General features: G+C 41.3%; 1 protein-coding gene across 1 annotated transcript in view; it reads left to right on the forward strand.

Annotated features, from left to right (window-relative positions):
- Positions 1–2650: 2650 nt before the first annotated feature.
- Positions 2651–25654, forward strand: part of Rbm28 (RNA binding motif protein 28) — a 37602-nt gene continuing 14598 nt past the window's right edge. The window contains exons 1-10 of the mRNA XM_050141759.1: positions 2651–2859; positions 7741–7899; positions 8160–8254; positions 8995–9070; positions 9438–9530; positions 10822–10893; positions 12162–12336; positions 12474–12613; positions 14355–14551; positions 25184–25351. Coding sequence (XP_049997716.1) covers positions 2742–2859; positions 7741–7899; positions 8160–8254; positions 8995–9070; positions 9438–9530; positions 10822–10893; positions 12162–12336; positions 12474–12613; positions 14355–14551; positions 25184–25351 — 1293 coding nt within the window. The 5' untranslated portion in view covers positions 2651–2741. The remainder of the gene's footprint in view (positions 2860–7740; positions 7900–8159; positions 8255–8994; positions 9071–9437; positions 9531–10821; positions 10894–12161; positions 12337–12473; positions 12614–14354; positions 14552–25183; positions 25352–25654) is intronic.

Below are 25654 nucleotides of genomic sequence, written 5' to 3' on the forward strand. Positions count from 1 at the left end.
GTGCACACACACCCTTACACTGACGTGAATAAGATTTCCTTTAGCCCTTTCACTTACAAAGAAGCCAAGGCTTCGGTAAGCCCCACCCTTTTGTCTCAGGCCTCCTGCCTTACCCAAAGCAGGCTTCTCAGGAGGAATACAGGTCGATCTTAATACAGACATCCTGCAGCTCCAACTCCTGGTACTGGGAGGTACTGAGAGACAAACTTTCATTCATTCATGAGTTCATCCACTCCATATCCAAAGATATTTGTCAAACTGGGCGGAGGTGGCGCACGCCTTTAATCCCAGCACTTGAGAGGCAGAGGCAGGCGAATCTCTGTGAGTTCGAGGCCAGATCTAGAACAGGCTCCAAAGCTACAGAGAAACCTTGTCTCGAGAAACAAAACAAAACAAACAAAAACACCAGAAACAACCCCCCAAAACCGAACAACAACAACAACAACAAAATGCATTTGTCAAATGCTCACAATGTGTCAGGTAATGAGAACAAAAGAGCAGACAAGGGCAGAAGCCATGTGTATGTGACACTTGAGGTCTCGTGGAGGAAAGGCAAGCGCTAGTTACAGGAAGTCATTAATAACACAAGTGATTATTACAATTGTGAGAAGTGGGAAGAACAAGAGGTAATATTTTAGAAGGTTTGGCTTATGGGGAGATGGAGGAGTGGAGCCAGAGGGATGGGGCCTGAGAAAGGCTGGCTAAGAACAGCCCAGGCTTCTCTTCCCTCCTTTGCAGGCTTCAACACATTGATGGATGAGGGATAGGCCGGCAGTTTATTTCCCTTGGAAGCCACCTCGCAGGGTCCCGTGACTCCTGCTATTTAATAAAGAACACTGCATGTGTCCTGAGCAGATGGATGGGCAAATATTCCTGACTGAAGAACCATGCGCCTTCCCTGATATGAACGGTAGAAGGGGGATGGAGCAGGAAACAGATGGGGGTTCACATCTGAGCAAAGGGGAAGACAGACAAGAGTCAGTTTTACAGTGTATTCGCCCAGGACACAGACCTGCAGTATGGGTGGGTGTTTGCTGCCCCCTGATGGACATAGGGCGTTTAGTCTTTGCTCTTTAAGGAAAAATTGTATTTAGGGTATTTAGAACATTTAGGGGAAGAGGTTCAAGTGGATATGAAACTCCCCTATAGCTACAGCAGCAATGACTGGTTCCCAAAATTTACAATTTAGTATTTGAGGATAGAATTTCGATCTTACGGCGGTGGTGGGATGGGGGGGGAAAGAATATGGAATCTCAAACCAATTTTATTTAAAAGATTCTACTTACTTCTTTTGCCCATTTTACTGTTTATATTGGATAAGATTGGCTTAGTAGTAACCTTGACAATCTGTTTTTGTATTTCAATGTCTTTTCTCTTGATTTATCTATTTAAATTTAACTGTGGCATGGGTTCTTTTTCCAAAAGCACATATTATTTATTGAAGCTAGCTAAGGCTTCATAACTTTCATGCTTAGTGTCCCCCCATCACTACCAATAAATCATCTATTCATCTATCCAAAATATACTGAAAGTGGGTGTCTCTGGGGGAAATTTTCACTGTACCTTCCATCCTTTGTGGTGTTTTCTACCTACCATGTGGCTGTAATTTAAAAGTAGAGCTTTTTAAAGTGCCTCGGGTGTTTTTTTTTCCGCAGCTAGGTATTTTGCCAGTGTGGCAGTTTTCCATGTAGGACAGACAGTGTATCAAATCCTGTGGTTAGTTCGGACTCTGAGAAACAGACATGAAGGAAGATGTTTTTTCTCTGGGCAGCAGTGTGTTCTAGGTCTGTGCATATAGCTGGGTGTTATGTTTGCTTTGGGTGTGCTCTGATGTGATCTTTCAGACATTTTTTTTTTTTCGAGACAGGGTTTCTCTGTGGTTTTGGAGCCTGTCCTGGAACTAGCTCTTGTAGACCAGGCTGGTCTCGAACTCACAGAGATCCGCCTGCCTCTGCCTCCCGAGTGCTAGGATTAAAGGAGTGCGCCACCACCGCCCGGCCAGACATTTTTTGTAAGAGTTAAAAAAAAAAATCTGTCTCTCGTTCCAGAGTATTTTATATGAAGGCAGAGGCCCTGCCTCTTTTCAGGCAACCGGTTTTTATTCCTAAAGCCTGGCATATAGGAGGAGCGCAATAAAAATAATTATTGAAAATATAATTTTGTAACATTTGTTCTGTTCGAATTTTAGTAGACACAATTTATCTCTGAGGCCAGGAGACCTTTTGTCTCATTTTTCCTGAGGTCATAAAAATTGTTCAAATAATGCATGTTACATCCTTGTGTCTATGACGTTTTGGCTGAGGTTTTTGCGTGTAATTTGGGAAACTGTGGAGACCCTTCAGACAAATTTATTGAACACCCACTCTAAGTCAGATGTAGGCAAGGCTTCGAGGGAAAATGACTTCTGCCTGTTTTGGTGAATCTGGGTTCGATCTCCTAAAAAGAAAGATTTTTAAGAGAGGGTAAACTGTTGACGTCACGTTTCACTTAGCGTCAAGGACGATGCTAGTATTGCGAGTAGATGGTCGCTCAAGAAGCTCCGCCCCCAAGACGTCATTCCTTTCTTTTCATTCCGGAACTTTTTTCTTCCCCACTACGCTTTCTCCCCGGACTCTTTTGAGCAACGAGTGCTTCCGGTGTCTCCCGGCAACTTGGCGGGGTCTTCCTGCCGGAGCTCATCTCTGGACTCGCAGGCGTCGGTGAGGTTCCCTCGTGGCCTCAAACGCTTGTTTCCCGGTCTTATGGCCGGTCTGACTCTGTTTGTGGGCCGTCTCCCGCCCTCGGCTCGCAGTGAGCAGCTGGAAGAGCTGTTTAGTCAGGTGGGTCCGGTGAAGCAGTGCTTCGTGGTGACTGAGAAAGGTAAGGAGTGGGATGGCGGAGAGGGCTGGGTGCTCCTGGGAGCTAGAACACGCCGAGTTTCAGGGAGCTATGTAGTTACGGTTAGCTTGTTTTGAGGCAAGGATCTCACTCTGTAGCTCAGACTGGCCTCGAATTCGCTACCATTAGCTCTCCTGCCTCAGCCTTCTGAATCCTCTGAGTAAATGACATGAACCAACCCGGCTCTAGGCGTGCGGTTCTTGCCCCTCTCCGAAGGTTCGGGGCCGGGAACTAATTCTTCTCTAAACTGACTTTGCTGTATGTTGGCCAGTAAGGTCGATTTATGAAAGGCAAAACACCCACTTAACGTTTCTGTTGCGTTTCCCCGCGTACTCAAATTTTCAATGCTAACCTGTTAGTCTGGCGTAATGTCTATACTCCCCGCATTTGGGAGTCTGTGGCAGGAGGATTGCTGGGAATTCCAGGACAGAGTGGTCTATGTAGAAAGTTCAGGCCAGCGCCAGCTTGGATTACATAGTATGCTGTTCATTCGTCTATTTATTTGGCAAATACTTCTTGAATGCTAACTATTCCAGAACATTGTTGGCTGCCCTTGGGGTACAGCAAATGTGTGACGGTAAATCATTAAATCAGAAATCATGTTCTTATATATTTATGGTTGGGACGACAAATTAAAAAACCAAATTGTATGTTGATAATGGTGATAAATGCTAAGGAGAAAAATAAAGTTAAGGGGAGGTAGGGAGTCTGTGTGAGTGTGTGTGTGTGTGTGTGTGTGTGTGTGTGTGTGGTGGCTAGGAAAGACCTATCTGAGGAGAGATTGAACTTAGAATTCCTAAGGGATAGAACAGTCTGGATTCAGGAAGCAGCAACCTTGATATTGAAGCAGGTATGTCCTTGTAGGAGAAGAGAGCAGGGGCCAGCGTGACAAGGGAAGTGAATAAAGGGAGAGAATTAGAAAACGAGGACCAGAGAACCAGGTCAGAGAGGACCTTGCGACCTTTACAGATTTTTATTCTCCTCTGGGGAAGTCATTGGTTTTAAGCAGAGAGCAATGGCTGATCTTTTAGACTTAGGTTTTGAAAAGCTTCTGGCTGCTGTGTGGTGAATCGATGTTTAGCGGATAGAAGAGAGAGGACCAGGTGGTAGGCTCTAAGAGTAATTTGGGGAGAAATTGTGGTGTTGGACCAAGATGATAGCAAGGGAAGTGGGGAGAGTAGTTTTGTATATGGACATTGTTAAGGTAAAGTAGGATCTGCTGAAGCATTAGATACGGAGTATGAGCAAAGAGGAGTAAGGGAGTCGGTCTGATTCCGAGGACTTTGGCTTGAGTCAGAGGAGGGGTTCACCAGCTTGCTATATGCTTCCCATTCTGTTTGCCATGCATTGATTACCCAGTGTGGAGAGTTGGCATTGACTAGTGAAAGGATTTTAATGATTTTCATGTAGAAGCATTTCTATCTCAACAAGACTTGCCTGGGACACCTGGATAGATACTTTGTTACCCGGGACATACGTTTACCTCCATTTGAACTCAGCAGGCATCTTTGCGTTTCAACACAGCAACTGGTGAGAACTGGCATCTGGTGGACTCTTCTTTCCCCTCCATGGTTTCTGAGTATGTGACTAGGGAACCTGATATATGCTAATAACCACCCCATGTTTAGCTTCTGTTTCAGTAACAGAAGTTACAATTGGGGTTGTAAACGTGGCTCTGACTGCTGTGTAAGCTGCAGCATCTGCCTAATTCTTTGTCACTTTATGTATAGATACAGCAGAAGGAGTGAATGAGAGTGCTGTACATTAACTTTTTTTTAAAGAATGAGCCAGATTTCTTTGTTCATTTCTTGCATTTAAGTACTCTTCAATGACACCTTGGCCTGAGATTCTTTGCCATAGTCCTTTAGCCACTGTAGCCAGCCACTCTACAAGTCTACGCATTCCCCTAGTTTTTCCTTGTCATTCACCTTGCTTAGGTTGTGTTGGTGCCCAGTGCAAAGGGCCTCCACTACTTTGACATACGTAGGCTCATCACAGTTGACTGCAAGCACAGAAAAATGTTAGCTTGGGCCATAGAGCAAGACCCGACCTGTCTTTAAAAAATGGAAAGCAAATAAACTGAAATAAAATTAAAATTCTTATAAATACTCCTATTTTACCATATATGGATGTACTTTTATATTTTTAAATTCTAGTCAGTCGCTACTGGGTAGTAATCTGCAGTTTAAGAAACATTCATCTGGGGATGGAGAGAATTCCCAGCACTACATGGCATTCATAACAGTCTGTAATTCCAGTTCCAGGAAATCTGACACCTTCACACCAATGCACTTAAAAAAATAAAGTTAAAAGAAACATTCATTAGGGTTGGAGGCTCAGCAGTTAAGAGCACTGGCTGCTCTTCAAGAGGATCTGAGTTAAATTCCCTGCACCCATATGGTAGCTCACAACTGTCTGTAACTCCAGTTCTAGAGGATCTGACGTCCTCACACAGACATACATGCAGTCAAAACACCAATGCACATGAAGTAAAATTAAGAAAAGAAAAAAAAAATTATGTTGAGACTTGGCAGGGTGGCCTAGCAGGTTAAAAGCATTTGCCACCAAGCCTCACAACCTGACTTTTATCACCAGGACCAGAAAGAACCAACTCCTGGCAAGTTGTTCCTTTCCTTTCACATGTGCATAAGTAAATGAATAATACCTAATTTATTTATTTTTAAGAAGCACTAATGTTGAGCCAGGAGTAGTAGTGTGTGGATAATTCCAGCATTTGGTATGGGAAGGCAGGAGGATCAGGAAGCTGAGGCCTACTTGGGTTATGTAAGAGTCTTGTCTCAAGAAAAATAAAACAAGAACAAGAAAGAAGCATAAATGTCTTTTTTCCTGCTGCCGTTGCTGAGTTTCAGGGAGATGAGTTCAGGTGCATTCCAGGTTCTGCAGCACAGCAGAGGAAGGTGGACTGGACGGACATTCGTGCTGCTTTACATGCGCGCCAAAGCCTTAGACAAGTGCCAAGTGCCTCTCTGTGGAATATAGTTTTGTGTGCCCTTACCTTAAACCTCGTGCCTTTGGTCTAAATCCTTAACAATCTCTCTTGTCCCGTTTAAGAAAAATTACGGACTTTTCTATCCAGACAAGTGAAGTGTACTAGAAATGAGTGTTGTACTCCAGTGGTAGAGGAAGAGAGGGCATGGAAGTGAGGTGGGGTTTTCTCTAATGGTGTCAGCATGCCACCTCTCATGATTGTCAAGATTCTGTGTGTGTCACAGTTCTTTGTGGAGGTATAATTATTGTTTATGTCTTTACTGGGGCATTAAACTCCCCCGCCCCCTTTTGTTTTTTTAGACAGGGTTTCTCTGTGTAACTGGCTGTTCTGGAACTAACTCACTGTATAGACCAGGCTGGCATCAAACTCAGAGATCTGCCTGCCTCTGTCTCCGAGTGCTGGGATTAAAGGCGTGCGCCCCCACTGCCTGACTGAACTACACATTTGAGCAGCTTTGTTTTGGTTGTACTGATTGAGAGGAGGGTCTTTTTGTTGTTGTTGTTGTTGTAGTTGTTCTAATTTCCTGAAGGGTGAATTTGGACGTTTCAAGAGAAAAGAAATCAGTCTCCAAGTCGCAATTTGCTTTCCTGGTGCCACCTGTCAGCTGTGCAGCCACCTTCTATAGATTACTGTCCTGTGTTGTATGTGCTCTAAAGGAGGTGTGAGAGTGTTTAAAGGGGAACAGAATGCAGGAGTTGTTGCTTCTGCAGGTCATGGGTAGACATTGCTATTGGTATTGTTTTTCTTTTTTGTGCAAGAAACTAATTACAGTTTTACTACTACCCTATCCCCAGAAAAGGGCCAGGATGAGTATTTATCTCTGTCTTTTTGGTCCTGTTATTCTTCAGTGTGGGGTCTCATGAAAGACCATGAGGCTAGCAAAGAGGGATTAACATAGTTCTTTTAAAAATGATTTCCTAATTTTATGTGCCTGGGTATTTTGCCCGTATGTAATCCTGTGCACCTGTGTGTTCCTGGTGTCCTGGTGCCCTTGGAGGCCAGAAGTTGTCGCATCCCCTGGGACTGAAGTTACAGATGGTTATGGGCTACCATTTGGGTAGTGGGAATTGAACCCCAGTCCTATGGAAGAACAGTTAGTGCTCTTAATCACTGAGCCATCTCTCCAACCCCTTAACTTAGTTCCTTTTTGTTTGTTTGTTTTGTTTTTCCAGGCTGGGTTTTCTCTGTGTAGCTTTGGAGCCTTTCCTAGAACTCACTCTGTAGACCAGGTTGGCCTTGAACTCACAGAGATCTACCAACCTCTGCCTTCTGAGTGCTGGGATTAAAGGCGTGCACCACCACCATCCTGCTTTAGCTTAGTTTTTACTACTGTTTTGACATTTATTTACTTCTCCCTATCTCAGATTATTCTTTTGAAAGGAGTGGTAATATCCATGTTACCGATCTTGGAGTGTTCTGTAGATAAAATAAAGCCAAGAATTTCTTCCTTCTTTGGAAATATTTAATTCAATACTGAAATGTTAAAGTCTTGATGTCATTTTTTTAGGCTCTTATTTATTGCTAATATCTTCTAAGATTGTATTAATATAATCTGATTTTTTAAATCTACCATATGTATTATTCCTACCCTTTCTGGTGATCTTTCATTGTTAATATTGAATTCTTTGAGGGCCTAATGTTTTTCAAGGGTCCTCCGTATCCCTAAGATTATCAAGTCTGGGGTAAGAAGAGGCAATAACATCAAGATAGCAGATTGGAAGAGAGAGGAAGCCTTATAGTTCTAAATAAAGTAGGGAAAGATCTCTGCCTTATTTCTTTTCCTTTTGAGACCTGTATCGTTGATAGACTGCTCACAGGCCTTCTCTCTCGTTTCCTCACTTGTCTTGCTCTAGGGAGTAAGGCATGCCGAGGCTTTGGGTATGTCACTTTCTCCATGCTGGAAGATGTTCAGAGGGCGCTCAAGGAGATCACTACCTTTGAAGGATGCAAGATCAATGTGACTGTTGCCAAGAAAAAAGTGAAGAACAAGTCCAAGGAAAAGAAGAATAATGGTGAGTTTCTAGTAATTCTCCAGGAGGAAGGAGAATGAGAGGTGGCCAGAGAGCTAGGAGTTTTCTTTGTGTTGTTAATCACCCCCCCCCCCCCAGTATGCTTTGATAGTCATTTGTGCATCTCAGGCTGGGAAATGTGGTTATTCCTGGATGTTACACACTTGACCCCATGGTAAATACTGTCTGTATTGGTATCTTTTCCACTTAGTTCTAGCCTAGAAGTGGGTTTGCAGACTTATCCTGTGTCTCTTACCTTTTAGAAAATTCAGAGTCCCCAAAGAAGGAACCAAAGCTCAAAAAAGCCAAAGTGGCAGATAAGAAAGCCAGATTAATTATCCGGAACCTCAGCTTTAAGGTAAGATGGAGCTAAGTGCCTGTTTCAAAGGACGCTTGAACCAAGGCGTGTGCCTCAGTGGAACTCTTCACCACAGTGGGAAATAAACCTTAGCATGTCGAATTGAAAAACAGCGGGGGGGGGGGGGGTCTGTTTGTTAAGGGGCAAGCCGATGGCTCAGTGGGTAAAGGTTCTTGCTGCCAAGTCTTATGACCTGAGTTTTGTCCCTGGGTCCCGCATAGTGGAAGTAGAAAACTAGCCATTGCAGGACAACCTGATTTCCACACACACGAGCTTGCACTGCCTTCCCCCAAGTAAAATAAATCCATATAATTTTAAAGACTGTATAAAGTCCACTAAGTGTGAAGATGCTTTCCTTTGGAGGAAGCTACTGTCAAGAAGAGATCTGTGTGTTCAGCTTCTCTCTTCTTCCCTTTTTGCAACAGGGTCTCTTGTAGCTCATGTACGCTCCAACTTTCTAGCCGAGGCTAGCCTTTAGCTCCTGATTCTTCTGACTCTGTCTCTTGAGTATGGGATTGCAGGAGTGGGACACAATGTCTGGCTTTTTTCTTTTTTTTTTTTTTTTGTCTTCTTAGATACAAAGTAAGCGGTCATCTGTTCATAGTTGTTTGCTCTTCTGGTCTTGAGAGTTAAAAAAAAGGAATAAAAATATTCAGACTCCCTCTAGGAAATGAACTTAGTAGTTGATGTTTCATATTTATTTGCTATAATAATACTTCTTGTTTTCCTTTTGGCTTTAGTGTTCAGAAGATGACTTGAAAACAGCATTTACACCCTATGGAACTGTTCTGGAAGTGAATATCCCAAGGAAGCCAGGTACTTTGCACCTTCATTTGGTGTGGATTTAATGAAGATAATGTAATGTAATTGTTCCCATATTATTCAACCAAAAATAAACCTTTTGTCATGTTTCCTGTGGCCTGAGAGAGTGATATTTGTAAATTACTTAACAAGCAGTAAAGCCCAAATGCTAGTGTTAGTCCCTTGTTTTTTTAGGTAGCTCAGACTTCCTCTGGTATTGACTAATTGCTTTGCTAAAGCCAGAGTTATAGAGGATATAAACTGTTTGGGGGCAGGGACCTCTTGGCTGATGGGCAGGTTGTGGACAGCCTGACTACTGTGATCTTCCTGTTCTGTTGGCTACCTCCTGCTACCTTTAACGTTTTTGTACATTTTCTCACAGATGGAAAGATGCGTGGTTTTGCTTTTGTGCAGTTCAAAAATCTCCTTGAAGCAGGAAAAGCTCTCAAAGGCATGAATATGAAAGCAATAAAAGGTGAGTCTTCTACACCTCATACCGTGACCTAGTTATGTCTGGTGCTGGAGTGAATTAGCACAGTAACCGCCTTTTTTTTTTTTTGGTATGTTCAAAAAATATTTCTACTGCGTAGACTCTCATTGCTAAAATGGTAGCTCATATAGCCCAGGGTAGCCATGAGTTCCCTAACTCACTGAGGAGCATCTGACCTTTCTGCCTCCACCCCCGAGTTCTGAGATTACAAGCATGCATCACCACACAATTTTTGGTGAACATTTTTAGTATTTTATCTTAGGCTAAGCTTGAAAGAACTCATACCAGGAGCCTTCCCTTCATTTTTTTGAGTGTCTTTTGAAAGTTCTTAATGACTGTCCTGGGCAGAACTGCTGATAAAATGCATGTTAGTGCCTCCATTCCTGTTTCGGTTGGACCACGCTTTATCAGTACCCATGGCAATTGAACTGACAGTCTGCTCTTGGTGTCACCAGGTTCCAGGCTGCTGGAAGGGATCAGTTTAGTTCCTTCCTGACTTCCGAGCAGGATCTCCATTTTCCCGAAAGTCTGTTTTGCTTCTTGCCAGTGTAACTGGAAACACAATTCTTTGTTTATCTCGTATTATCCAAGGTGTGATGGCTGTGTAAAAAAGCTGAATTTCTGTTGTTAAAGGGTTTAAGGGATGGAAAGAGCTCCTGTAGGCAGAGTTTGATTGGGACCACCAGCTCCCAAATGACCCCACAGAGACTTATTAATTATAAATGCTTGGCTAATAGCTCTTAAGTTAACCCATTTCTATTCATTTGTGTGCTACTGTGTGGTTCATGGCTTTTTACCTCATTTTCTACATGGTTTGCTCCCTCTGTGTCTGGCTTGTGACCCCATCCTCCTTATTCCCTGCTCTCTCTTTTTGTCCACAAGTCCCACCTAACCTCTATCTGCCTAGCTATTGGCCATTTAGCCATTTATTAGAACAGTGAAAGCTACAAATATTCATAGTATACAAAAAGATTGTTTTACTGCAAGTTATTGAGAGCATTTTTAGTTTTTTTTTTTTGTTTGTTTTGAAACATTATCTTAAAGGTAGTTCAGGCTGGTCTGGAAGTAGATCTTCTTGCCTCTCTATCTTTAAGAACCAGTGTTCAGGCTGGGGAGATGGCTCAGCAGTTAAAGGCGAGGCTCACATCCAGAGAAACCAAGAGTCTGAGAATTGGCTTTTCTTTTTCTCCACTAAGACCGTAGCTCTCTCTTGATGGGTGGGAGGTGGGGACACTAAGTAGAAGAAAGTCTCCCTAATGCCACCCCTGTTTGACAGGACGGACTGTGGCTGTGGATTGGGCTGTGGCAAAGGACAAATACAAAGACACCCAGCCTGCTTCTGCCCCAGGTAAGTTGTGTTGGTGTTAGGCAGGAGGCTTGGGCAGGTGGAAACAATTCTTGTGTTGATTTTTGATTTTGAAACAGGTTTTCTGTATGTAACCTGGGACTTGCTATGTAGACAAGTCTGCCCTCGAACTCACAGAAATATACCTGCCTCTGCCTCCCAAGTACTGGATTAAAAGTGTGTGCCGACATGCCTGAAACATATTGGAGCTTTCATGTAGAGTGGGAATATTGAGCTGGAGATACCCAAAGCATAATATTAACATCCTGGAAAATCTCCAAATTCCTCTGGGCTCAGGGCTGCTTGTCGGTTCACATTGGACTGTCTGGTGAGCTGATTCCAAAACACAAGATCTTTTGAGCATGAGTGAAGAGGAGCCTGAGTTTGTTCATTCTTCCCTCTACTTACTCCCTTCTCATCCCATTATAATGAATTTTTAAGAAGAGCAGGGCTGGAGGACTCATTGGTTAAGGGCACTGGTTTCTCTTCTAGGGGATCTGAGCACCTACATGGTGGCTCCCAGTCCCGGGATCTGATCCCTTCTGATCTCTCAGGGCACTGCATGCTCTCGGTACATGCATAAATTAATACTTTTAATTAAAAATGAGAGAGAAAACTTAGAATGCTTTTAAGTCACCAGAGTGTCAGAATATTGCACATTGAAGCTAAAGTTCACGGAAGGCCTGAGAGTAGTGTGTCTGCTGTGGTGTGTAAGTGGTGGCCTGTCTGAAGAGTTTTGGTTGCTGTTTCTCTCTCTTGGGGTTTCTGATGAGGACAAGAAAAAGAAGCAACTAATCTAAGTGGTGGCAGCTTTGCTTTTTTCTCTCATATTTGCTGATATTATATGCTCTCATATTTTGGGGTCTCTGAGGAATTGATTCAAAGACGATGCTCAAATACCCAAATCCTTGGGTGCACCAATCTCGTATGGAATTAATGCAATCCTTCTGTACATTTGGTTCCTCTCTAGATTATTTGTAAACCTAATACAATACAAAGCTGTATAATAGTTATTATACTGAATTGTCCAGGGAATGTTGACAAAATAGATATTCAGTACAGACAAAGCTTTTTAAAAAGTCTTCTTTGATCTGTGGGTGATTGAATCTGAGGATGAAGAACTGATAGAAATAAAAGCCTGACTGGATGACAAGAAAAAATAGGAATCCTGAAAAACTAAAGGAACCAGGGACTTGAGTTATTAGTTTTTCCTGTTAACATAACCTTGTTTTAGATACTAAATGAATTCATTTCTTTATCTTCCTCCACAGATGAAAAGAAGAACAGTGAACATGAGCATAAGGAATCGGGTAAAAATGGCAGGGTGGAAGAGCAAGAAGATGATGAAGACGATGATGATTTTGGTGATGAAGATGATGATAGTGATGAAGAAGAGGAGGAAGGTAGAGAATCAACCGTGACGACACGTGTGAAAGTTCAGAAGAGGTAGGCCCATTCTGAGACACTGGAGAGAGGAAAACACTCGCCTCTGTCCCCACTTCACTGTAAACTTGGTGTACGTAATAAAGCTCGGTCGCTGATGTGTCAGCCCAGATGATGAGCTCTGAACTGTGCTGTTGCAGAGCAGTCAAGAGAGCAGCTCCTGAGGAAAGCACTGAAGAAGTCCATTCTGATGAGGACAGTGACCTGGAGGAAGGAGGGAGCATTGATAGCGAGGGACCGCTGGAGAGTGGGAGCAGTGCTGAGGAACAGGAGGATGAAGGTTTGCTGGGATCTTCATAAATGCCTTTCAGCTTTGAATAAATTACTGAGACGTACACCAGTTCTGCCCAGGCCTCTTTTCAAATAGCTTTTCTACCAAATTTTTGTTAACTATTAAAAAGGGAACCTTTATTTTTATTTTTTCTAATGCTTTTTTTCTCCATCCCTATATCCCCCTTCCCCCTCCCTCTCTCCCTCTTTTGAGACAAGATCTCATGTAGCCCAGGCTGATTTGATGATGATGAGCTTGGACTGGTGATCCTCTTGCCTCTCCCTCCTGAGTGATGGGCATGCACCACCACTCCTAGTTTATGAGTGCTGGGGATCAGACACAGGAAGGGCCTTGTGCATGCAAGGCACTCTAGTAACTGCTTCATCCTGCTCCCCTCTGCCCCTCTTTTGAGACAGGTCTCCTATAGCCTGGGGTGGCCTCAGGCTCAGTATGTAGATAATAATGACCTTGAACCAACCCCTGTGGTGACTTTGCTGTAATCCCAAATGCTGGGATTACAGGTGTGTCCCCTCCTTCCCCCCCACACTGTGTCTGGTTTTTGCAGTGTTGGGGTTTGAACCCAGGACTTCATTCATGCTAGGCCAACATTTACCAAATGATCTACATTCTGAGTCTTTTTGTTTCCTTATTGTTCACTCTGTTTTAAAGATGAGTTTGGAATATTTGGGAATTTAGAGTCTTTATTAGGGAATTAAAAACCTAGCTTTAATATTGAGGAACTGCTACTTCTGCTTGTCTAAGTTGAATGAATAACTGGATAAACAGGATATATTACAGTGAGAAATGCCCAGTAACTGCTTTGTCGGGGTGGCTGTTTTTACTTAGCTGTTTGCTTACATTTCTATAAGCTTGGTGTTTTGGTCTGGCCACATAAGAGATAAGAGAGAGATGAAATAATTTTTTTTTTAATTCATGAGGATGGAATCAAGGCTTTTATATTGAGAGTACAATGAGACCTATAGTTTGGGTTCATCTGCCTTCTGTCATTTTCTTTTTTGAATCTGAAAACCTAGTGGGACTCAAATAAGAAGTTAAAGAATACAAAGGAGCTTAGTGTAGAGATCAAAAGTTACTCACCAATCCAACAGTTCTCCAAAGTAATCATTTTTTTTCAGAAATTTGTTTGTATACACGGTAGCATATAAGGGTTCCAAGCATGTGCTACCACATCTACCTTAATGTTACTCTTCAAGCTATGAGTTTGCTTTTCACCCAGATCATTAACTCTTAAGTCATTGTTCTGTTTCTTGAGCACTTAGAGAACATTTTAACACATTTATAAGCAGAGACACATGCATATCCATGCAGTATAGTGTAGTAGTGAGTCTGTGTGTGCATGCTGTCTCAGGGGCTCTCATTTATATGGGGATTTTTCTTCCCATACCTTGACCACATTGGATTCTATTGGTCTTTCTTGTTTTGCCAATTTAGGTAAAAATTAGTATTTTTTTTTTTTTTTTGAACTATGCCCTCTTCCCTCCTTTCTCTTTCTCTCTCTTGCTGCTGGGGATTGAACCTCTATGTCCTTGTTTTTGTTAAACACACATTTTGCCCCTAAGCTATACCCTTAATGCCTCTGTTTTTCTTTTCTTTGAGTTTGAGTATCTTAATATATTTAGTTGTTATACCCTTTGTCCGCAGTTTAAAAAACCCCTATCAAATATTAGCCCTTTGTCTTATGAGTTTGTTGTTTTTGTGTTTTGTTTTGTTGTGTTGTTCTTTACATTAGATGTCCCAGTCTCAAAGAAAAAGAAGAGGAAATTACCCTCCGATGTGAACGAAGGGAAAACTGTTTTCATCAGGTATGCCTGCCTGTGCGGAACTGGGCATCCATCCTTCACGGGTCTCATTGCTTACCTTGCCTTTCCCTCGGCCCTAGTTCTCCTGTCCTCCCCTTCATCTCGGCTTCCTCTTTTCCTTTCCTTAGCACTGAGTTAGACACTATGAGACTGTCTAACACATCTGATCTGAGGGACAAACCAGTGAGAAATTTAAGAGCAAGAACTTAAAACAGGAGGTAACTGGTACGTAGGGTCCTTGTCCTGTTTAGAGTTCATGCTTTATACTTTGGTGGCAGCTTTTGAAACATTTCAGCTCTTAACTGGTCCTGACCTTTATTTTAGGAGACATCTGAGGTGATGCCATTTGCCGTGGGTAATTCTCTCTTCATGCCTAACTTCTCTTTTTCTTTCCTCCTTTTTGTTTTTTATATTTTTGAGACAGAGCCTCATGTATCCCTGGCTGGCTAAAGATAACCTTGCACTTCTGAGTCTCCTGCCTCTACCTCCTGAATACTGGGACTGCAGATGTATACCACCATGCCTAGTTTATGTGGTGCTGGGGATCAAACTCAGGACTGTATATACCAGATGTGCAGAATGGTTTTTGTCAACTTGACACAAGCTAGAATCATCTGGGAAGAGAACATCAGTTGAGAGGTCGCCTCCATCAAATTGGCCCACAGGCAAATCTTTGGAGGCATTTTCTTGATTAGTAACTAATGTGGGAGTGCCCAGCCTCTGGGCCGGTGGTCCTAGGTTGTATTAAGAAAGCAAACTGGCAATGCTAGAGGGACGACTCAGTGCCTCTAACACTAGCAGCTCTTCCAGAGGGTCCAGGTTTGATTCCCAGCACCCACATGGTAGCTCCCAACAGTTTATAGCTTCAATTTCAGGGCATCTAATTTGGATCTCTATAGGCACTTATATACATGGTGCACAGACATACTTTCAAGCAAAACATCTAAAAATAAAAATAAACTTAGAAGAAAGCAAGCAAACTGAGCAAGCTATGGGGAATAAAGCAGTAAACAGCATCCTCCATGATCCTTGCTTCAGTTTCTGGCTCCAGGCTCCTGCCACGAGCTTCTGCCATGGCTTCCCTCAATGGTGGACTGCCAGCTCTCCTTTCTCCCTAAGTTGCTTTTGGTTATGGTCTTTATCACAGTAATAGGAAGGAAGTTAGGACACTAGGAAGCACTCTGCTGGCTGAGTTACATGCCTAGGCCCTAACTTCTCTCTCTTTTTTTTATTGTTTTTGTTGAGCTACACTTTTTTCTCCACTTCCTTTCTTTCCTATCCCCTTCTGCCCTCTCCCGTGACCCCCATGCCTCCTAATTTACTCAGGAGATCTTATCTTTTTCACCTTCCTATGTAGGTCCATGTATGTCTCTCTTAGGGTCCTCTTTGTTGTCCTGTTTCTCTGTAGGCTGCTTTTTCTTTGCTTTATGTCTAAAAGCCACTTATGAGTGAATACATATTATATTTGTCTTTCTGGGTCTGGGTTACCACACTTAATATGATGTTTTCTAGATCTATCCATTTCAAGATGTCATTATTTTTTACTGCTGTGTAGTACTCCATTGTATAAATATACCACATTTTCTTTATCCGTTCTTTGGTTGAGGGGCATCTAGGTTGTTTCCAGGTTCTGGCTATTACAAATAATGCTGCTGTGAACATAGTTGAGCACATGTCCTTGTGGTATGAGTGAGTGTCTTTTGGGTATATACCCAACAGTGATATTGCTGGGTCTTGAGGTAGATTGTTTCCTAATTTTCTGAGAAATTGCCATACTGATTTCCAAAGTAGCTGTACCAGTTTGCACTCTTACCAGCAATGAAGGAACATTTTCCTTACCCCATATACTTTCCAGCGTAGACTGTCATCAGTGTTTTTGATTTTGGCCATTCTGACAGGTAAGATGTAATCTCAGAGTTGTTTTGATTTGCATTTCTCTGACTAAGGATGTTGAGCATTTCCTTAAGTGTCTTTCAGCCCTTTGAGTTCGTCTATTGAGAGTTCTTACCCCATTATTGAGAGGTCTGTACCCCATTTTTTTATTGGATTATGGTGCATGGCAATAGAAATGGATCTATTTTCATTCTTCTACATGTTGATATCCAGTTATGCCAGCACCATTTGTTGAATATGCTTTCTTTTTTCCATTTTATATTTTTAGCTTCTTTGTTTAAAAAAAAAAACTTTGTTCGTAGTTGTGTAGATCAATATCCGGGTCTTTGATTTGATTCCATTGGTCCTCCTGTCTGTTTTTATGCTGATACCAGGCTGTTTTCAATACTGTAGCTCTATAGTAGCATTTGAAATCCGGGATTGTGATGCCTCCAGAAGTTCTTTTGTTGTACAGGATTTTTTTTTTTTTTTTTTTTTTTTTTTGGTTATCCTAGGTTTTTTGCTTTTCCATATGAAGTTGAGTATTGTTCTTTGAGGTCTGTGAAGAATTTTGCTGGGATTTTGATGGGCATAGCATTGAATCTGTAGATTGCTTTTGGTAAGATTGCCACTTTACTATGTTAATTCTACCTACCCAAGAGCATTGGAGAGCGTTCCATTTTCTGGTGTCTTTTTCAGTTTTTTTCTTCAAAGACTTAAAGTTCTTGTCATACAGGTCTTCTGCTTGTTTGGTTAGAGTTACTCCGAGATATTTTATGTTATTTGTGGCTATTGTGAAGGGTGATGTTTCTCTGATTTCTTTCTTAGCCCATTTATCATCTGTGTAAAGGAGGGCTTCTAATTTTTTTTGAGTTAATCTTATATCCTGCTATATTACTGAAGGTATTTATGAGTCGTAGGAGTTCCCTGATAGAATTTTTGGGGTCACTTAAGTATATTATCATATCGTCTACAATAGTGAGAGTTCAACTTCTTTTCTGATTTGTATCCCCTTGATCTCCTTTTGTTGTCTTATTGTTCTAGCTAGAACTTCAAGTACTATATTGTATAGATATGGAGGGAGTGGACAAACTTGTCTTGTTCTTGATTTCAGTGGGATCACTTTGAGTTTCTCTATTCCATGACAGAACCAGATTTAAACAATACCTAGCCACAAATCCAGCCCTATACAAAGTACTAGAAGGAAAACTCCAACCCAAGAAAGTCAGCTATACCCACAAAAACACAGACAGTAGATGATCTCACAGCAGCAAACCTCAAAGAAGGGAAAAGCACACACAGTAACATCAGTTACAACAAAATCTAAAATGAAAGGAACTGGAAATCACTGGTCATGAATAGTCCTTAATATAAATGCACTCAACTCACCTATAAAAGGACACAGGCTAACAGATTGAATATGAAAACAGAATCCATCCTTCTGCTGCTTACAAGAAACACACCTCAACCTCAGAGACAGACATCACCTCAGAGTAAAGGGTTGGGAAAAAAATTTTCCAACCTAAGAAACAAGCTGGGATAGCTAACCTAATATCTAACAAAATAGACTTTAAGATCAATCAAAAGACACAAAAAAGGGCATTTCATATTTGTCACAAGAAAAATCCACCAAGAGGAGATCTCAGTACTGAACATAAATGTCCCAAATACAAGGGCACCTACATATGTAAAAGAAACATTACTTGAAGCTTAAATCACACATTAAGCTCCACATACTAATAGTGAGAGACTTCAACACCCCATGCTCACCTCTGGACAGGTCTGCCAGATAGAAACTTAACAGAGAAATAAGGGAACTAACAGACGTTATGACTCAAATGGACTTAATGGACATCTATAGAACATTCCATCCAGACATAAAAGAATATACCTTCTCAGCTCCTCATGGAACCTTCTTAAAAATTGATCACAAACTTGGTAACAAAAAACCTCAAGGAAATTGGAATAATCCCCTGTATCTTATCGGATCTCCATGGCTTAAAGTTAGAATTCAACACCAACACTAATTTCAGAAAGCCCACAAACTCATGGAAATTGAACAATGCTCACCTGAATCACCAGTGGGTCAAAGAAGAAATAAATTAAAGACTTCCTAAGATTCAATGAAAATGACCATACAACATACTCAAACTTATGGGACACAATGAAAGCAGTGTTAAGAGGAAAGTTCATAGCACTAAACACCTACATAAAGATGCTGGAAACATCCCACACTAGCAAGTTAGCAGAATACCTGAAAGTTCTGGAATAAAAAAAAGCAAACTCACCCAGGAAAACTAGACAACAGGAAATAATCAAATTGAGAGCCGAAATCAACAAAATAGAAACTTAAGAAAACAGTACAAAGAATCAATGAGAAATCAGAAAAATAGACAAATCAAGAAAATAGACAAACCTTTATCCAAACTAACCAGAGAGGGAATATCCAAATTAACATAATTAGATATGAAAAGAGGGACATAAGAACAGACACAGAGGAAATCCAGAGAATCATCAGGTCATACTTCAAAAACCGATACTCTACAAAATTGGACAACTTAAAGAAAATGGATAATTTTCTGGATAAATATCACTTAACAAACTTAAATCAAGACCAGATAAATTAACCTGTAACCACTAAGGGAATAGAAACAGTCATCAACAGTCTCCCAATTAAAAAGAAAAGGAAAAAAAAAAAAAGTCCAGGACCAGATGGCTTCAGTGCAAAATTCTACAAGATTTTCAGAGAACGAATACAGATATTCCTCAAATTGTTTCACACAATAAAAACAGAAGGAACATTGCTAAACTCTTTTTATGAGGCTATGGTTACCCTGATACCTAAACTACATAAGAAACACTATTAAGAAAGAGAATTACAGACCATGAACATTGATGCAAAAATACTTAATAAAATACTGGCAAACAGAATCCAAAAACACATCAGAAAAATCATCTACTATGACCAAATAGGCTTCATCCCAGAGATGCAGGGATGGCTCAACATATGAAAATCCATCAGTGTAACTCACCATATAAACAAACTGAAAGACAAAAGCCACATGATCATCTCATTAGATACTGAAAAAGCCTTTGACAAAATTCAACATCCCTTCATGATAAAAGTCTTGGAGAGAGCAGGGATACAAGGAACGTATCTAAACATAATAAAGGCAATATACAGCAAACCTAACTTCTTTTTTAAAGTAATGTCCAAATACAGAAAGTCATGCCTTCTGTTTCCAGAGGAATATACGTGTATGTGTATGTGTGTGTAGCCAGTTGTTGCTATTTCAGCCCTACTGACTATTAGATGGGCATTTTCATAGGTTGGGTTAGTCTTAACACATTGCAAGCAGGCTGGTGAGTGAGAGGGCTCGGTGGGAAAAGGGGCTTGCCACCAAGACTGACAGCCTGAGTTTAATATTCAGGACCTACATGGTAGAACTGAAGAACTAGATTCTTACAAGTTGTCCTCTAATTGTCACACGTGTCTCATGGTACACGTGCTAGTACACATGAAAATTTTAAAAATATATTTAAAAAAGCCTTAGATTCTCAGATTAAGGCTATTCAATGTATAGTTCATTCTTTTTCCCTCCCTCCCTTTCTCTCTTTCTCCCATTTATTTGCCTAGTCTTCTTTACCATGTTTTTCTTTTATATTGTTTTGGAAGGATTTTCTTGGAGAATTTTAACTTAAACCCAGGTTTTTTGTTTTTTTTTTTTTTAAATATTTATTTATTATGTATACAATATTCTGTCTGTGTGCCTGAAGGCCAGAAGAGGGCGCCAGACCTCTTTACAGATGGTTGTGAGCCACCATGTGGTTGCTGGGAATTGAACTCAGGACCTTTGGAAGAGCAGGCAACACTCTTAACCACTGAGCCATCTCTCCAGCTCCCCCTTGCGGGGTTTTCTAGAGGATTGTGGGAAGAAATACCCCAAAAGGAAGATTTGATCTACCATGATTTAGGGGTGAAAAGGGGTCACTGCTTTCGTTAGGGTTTCTGTTGCTTTAAAGAGACACCACGATCACAGCAATTCTTATAAAGGAAAACATTTAATTGAGGCTGCTTTACAGTTCAGAGGTTCAGTCCCTTATCATCATGGCGGGGAGTATGGCCACATGCAGGCAGACACAGTGCTGGCTACATCTTGGTCAGAAGACAACAGGAAACAGTTTGTGATACTGAGGGAAGCTTAAGCAAATGAGACCTCAAAACCCACCTCCACAGTGACTCACTTCCTCCAACAAGGCCACACTTCCTAACAGTGCCACTCCCCATGAGATTATGGGGACCAATTATATTCAAATTACCACATTCCACTCCCTGGCACTCATGAGTTTGTAACAATACCATAATGCAAAATGTATTTAATCCAACTTCAAAAGTCCCCATAGTCTATAACAGTCTCAACAATGCCTAAAAGTCCAAAGTTCAAAGTCTCTTCATGCAGTCTCTTAACTGTAGTCCCCTATAAAATAAAAATCAAGGAACAGATCACATACTCCCAACATATAAATGGCACACATTACCATTCCCAAATGAAGGGAAGGGAACATAGCAAGAAAATACTGGATCAAAGCAAGACCGAAAACCAGCTGGGCAAACTCCAAACTGCATCTCTTCCATGTTAGCTTTCAAAATACTCTTCGGATCTCTGTTGTGGAATATTATTTTAAGATGTCTTACATTTTTTTATGCTCTGGGATATTTGTTGAGTGATGAAAAAATGTGTTGCATTCTTTTATGTTATATTTGTTTAACTCTGTGAAGCTGTGCTTCCCTATCTAAAACACCTGATTGGTTGAATAAAGAGCAGAATGGCCAATAGCAAGCCAGGAGAAAGGATAGGAGGGCTGGCAGGCAGAAAAACTAAATAGAAGAGAAATCTGGGAGGAGAAGATTGGGGAGCAAGAAATAGGAGGAGAGAAGGACTCTAGGGGCCAGTCACCCAGCTACATAGCAAGCCGTGAGTAAGAAGTAAAGAGAGAAATACAAAAATATAAGGTAAAAATCCAGAGGCACAAGATAGACTAGATAATTTAAGAAAAGCTGGTGAGAAACAAGCTACACTAAATGATGGGCATTTATAAATAAGAATAAGCCTCTGTGTGATTTATTTGGGATCTGGGGATGCACTCCTCCCCCAAATAAATAAAGTAAAAAAAAAAAAAACAGTAATAGATCTCCAACTCTATTCAGCTCTGTTGACTATGACATACTTCTCTCTGGTGGGCGGGCTCCACTCCCTGTTAGCAGCTTTCCTTGGCAGGTAACCCACGACTCTGGCATCTCTGGAACCTTGGGGTCTCCAAGGTAATCCAGGCTTCAACTTCACAGCTTCACACAATGACCTCTCTAGGCCTGCATACAGNAAAAAAAAAAAAAAAAAAAAAAAAAAGGATTTATTTTGCTTTGCTTCAGAGAATTCAGTCTGTTATGGTGTGGACATGGCAGAATAGCTCAGCTCTTCCATTGTGGGCCAGGAAGCAGAGAAAGGGTGAGGTTGAATTTACTCTGCTCCTAGACCTTTAAATGCCACCGACTTTCAGGGAGGATCTTTCCTCTCAGTCTTTTTAAAAACATCCTTAAAAACACCCAAAGGGTATGTCTTCAGCCTCCTAGGTGATTTTGTATCCAGTCAGGCTGATATGAAAGATGAATAAGTGTTGAGTTAATTGTTTGGGTTCTTGATTCCTTTGTGCTCCAGCAAATGCCGTAAACCTCTCTTCAGAAGAATGCTGTTTCTGAGGGTTTGCGGGCTCTCAAGAGTTTATTCATGGTTACAAACTTCCATTCTAAACCTTATTTTTCAACTGGTAAGAATCAGTCAGATAAGACTTGATTAGTTTTTACTTTCACTCAGTTAAAATAGTTTAAGGCTTCCTGGAGACTAGGAAAGAAACTCTCCTTAGTCACATGGCAGGTTCTTTCATCACCATGAGCTAAGTTTTCACCTGAAAAACGACACAAGTAATAAATGTCTTCAGCTCTAACAGTCACCCCTGGACCTTTCTCCGTTTTTCTAGAGTTTCTTAACATGTTCATAGTACAGGCATGATACTGTTTTACTTCTATCTTGTTTTGAGTGTAGCAGGCTATTTAATATCTTTTCTGGTCTTTTTTTTTTTTTTTTTTTGGTTTTTCGAGACAGAGTTTCTCTGCAGTTTTGGAGCCTGTCCTGGGAACTAGCTCTTGTAGACCAGGCTAGTCTCGAACTCACAGAGATCCGCCTGCCTCAGCCTCCCAAGTACTGGGATTAAAGGCGTGCGCCACCACCGCCCGGCTTAATCTATTAATCTTATGCTGATTTTAAAAGCATAATTTAACACATGCACACACACACACACACACACACACACACACACACACACACACACCTGAATAGCCCTGGCTGTCCTGGAATTCACTCTGGGCTTGTACTTGGAGATCCATTTGCCTCCCAAGTGCTGGGATTAAATTGGCATGGGCTATCACCATCCAGCAATAATTTTAATATTTTACTGTATTGTCATTTACTGGCTCTAATTTGCTAGTGTTGACACCTTTTCTATGCTCCTCTTGACAGTTTGTTTCTCTTGGCAAGGCATTTTACTACCCAGGAGAGCCACATGTGGTGACTTTAGGGCCATCAAAGACTGAACCCCAGTACTGATCCAGTAATTAAATTCTTACCCTTTAAGGGAGAAACAATACTTATACTTTTGACTTTCTTTCATTTTTTTATGAGACATGATCTCACTATGTAGACCAGGTTGGCCTGGAACTCACAGAGATCTGCTTCCCTTTACTTCCTGACTGCTGGGATTAAAAGTGTACGCCACCACACCTAACCTGATTTTCTTGATATAGGATGACTAGGCTAATTTGCAAATTAGAAATCTTTATATCTTCTATCTTGTATTACTTTCTTTTTTATTTTTATTTATTTATTTTATTCCACCTTGTATTACTTTCATCACACTTGTCCTCCATTACCCATTCTAGGACCATGGCAAATACCAACATTTGCGAGTTTTCAAGTTCTTGATATAAAATGGCAAGTGTTTGCACATCATAGCCTATGTACTTCTTTCCTTTTACTTTTTGTTTGGTTTTTGTTTTTCAAGACAATTTCTCTGTAACAGGCATGACTGTCCTGGAACTTGATTTATAGACCAGGCTGGACTTGAACTCACAGAGCTTGCCTGTCTCTGCTTCCCAAATGTTGGGATTAAAGTCATGTGCCATCACAGCCTGGCTCTTCCCATATGCTTTACTCTGTAGGTCACATACATGCATTAAGGGATGAAGATAAAGCAACTTCCTTTTGGATTAGTTTGGTCAAGAATAAGCCCAGTATGAATTCTGTACTTCTCCTGTGTTTGCGGCTATTCCTAATAAAGGATTTCGCCTTGTACTTTTTGAACAGCACAGAAAACACGGCCTGGGGAAGAAGTGGGGGATTCTTACTGAAATTCTTGACAGGGAAAAAGTAACTATTCCTTCCAGCTGACCCAGTGTAGCGACAGCTGCAGCAGATGTTATCGGCCTACATCTACATCGGTATTCTCGCTTTGTGACCTAGTTGTTGTTGCCGGTTGCTTCCAGCCTGTTGGCTGTTTCCAGCAAGGCTTAGTATAGTGCATACAGACACTGTTCTGGGCGGGGCTATGGAAGAAAACGTAATTTAGGATTAAAGCTGTACATCTAGCTTAGGTTGTAACACCTGTGTGTGTAGGAAATCCAAGGCATAGGAAAGTTTGTTGCCTGTTTTCTTCAGGGTGGTTAAGCTCACAGAGGCTGAGTGCACAGTAGGAGAGGGGGGTAGGTGCAGAGTCTTAGATGACCTCAGGCATGCTGACTCCATCGAGGGCAAGGCCTGGAAAACACTCGTTCTCCTTGGCGTCAAGAGATGCTGTTAGACAATGTGTCAATATACACATACCCCCAAGAAAATAAGTTTTTGTTAGGTTGTTTGTAGAGAATGTAAGTCCATCTGTGTTCCGTATAGACAGTTTCCTCCCGAGTGTTCTTGTTCTGTGCACGGCTGACTTCACTAATGCATAGCCCATGGGTTCTGAGCTTGAACTGTGTTTGTTTCTTTTGACTATATTGTTAGTGTGCTGTGCTGTAGAGAGTAGTCCAGATTCCTGAAGTTCTCATTTTGGAGAAGATGCTACCTCATCAGTGCCTAAAGGATGTGAATAGAGGGTGGGAAGTGTTGGGAACCCAGAAGTAGAACACTTACCTCTCTAGATGGTGGCCCTTGGGTTAACCTATTGTATGTGTGTTTTAGATTAATCTGCCTAGAATCATTCCGGCACAGGGCAGAAGATAATGCCCTAGCTCTGGGAGACATGTAGTGTTGTCATATGAGAGAATTCTCTTTTGAAGTATACTAGCAATGTATTATGAAACATGTGTTTTGAAATTTACTGTGAGGTGAACTTGTGCAGAGTTTCTTTTAATCCACAGTAGAATTTCATTTAGATAACTGGCCCTGCATCTAACCAGTGAAAGGCATGCTTTATAAAGATTCTAGAGCAGAAGCCAACGATTGAGCTCATGGCTGTTTTCCTGTGATATTCATATAATAGAAGCCTTTTTTTTTTTAACCCCAACAGGCATATCTGGTGTTATTTGATGCCTCCTAGGTGATTCTAAGACCATGAGATGTAATTTCAAGGTTAAATAGTTCTGCCTCATCTCTCACACTACTACTAGGGACTCTGTGATGTTGAATCAAGTGGTCAGCTAGAGTCCTCTGTCATTTCATGTGGGTATCATTAAGGAGGTAGTTGATGAGACCAAACGCTAAGAATAAGGTGTGTATGCTATGGTGTGTAGCTGTGATCCTGTTCCACTTGACATAGTTCCTGCCCCATAGACGCTGCTTAGCCCTTCCATTTGTGCCAGGCTGTGGATACTTTGAGTGTTGTCCTTGCTCGCTGTGGAAGCCAGGAATGTCTGACTGAATCTTGTCTTGGTGCAGGCTGTGCATTCGCACAATTCATGTCTCAGGAAGCAGCTCAGAAATGCCTTGCAGCTGCCTCTCCAGAGGCCGAGGTAAGGAGAGTATGTTCTTCCCTATGCCTAGAAGATCTCACCCTTGCACCAAGTTTTATTATTATTAATAAAATGAAGACTTGAGCACTTAGTGTGTATTTAGCACTGAGCTTTGTATGTGCTGCCTTAATTCTTTATCCATTGAAATGAGTGAAATTACCCATATTTCTTAAGTGAGGAAACAGGTTTGGTATCTGTAGTATTCATTGCTGTTTATGTATCAACCTCTAGTCTAGGCTATTGACATGAAAGACTGAAAGAAGGTATTAATGCCTTCTGGGACACTAATGCACATTTGATAGA

This window comes from Alexandromys fortis, unplaced genomic scaffold (assembly GCF_014885135.2).
Source record: "Alexandromys fortis isolate MF-2015 unplaced genomic scaffold, M_Fortis_MF-2015_v1.1 scaffold_44, whole genome shotgun sequence".
NCBI lineage: Eukaryota > Metazoa > Chordata > Mammalia > Rodentia > Cricetidae > Alexandromys > Alexandromys fortis.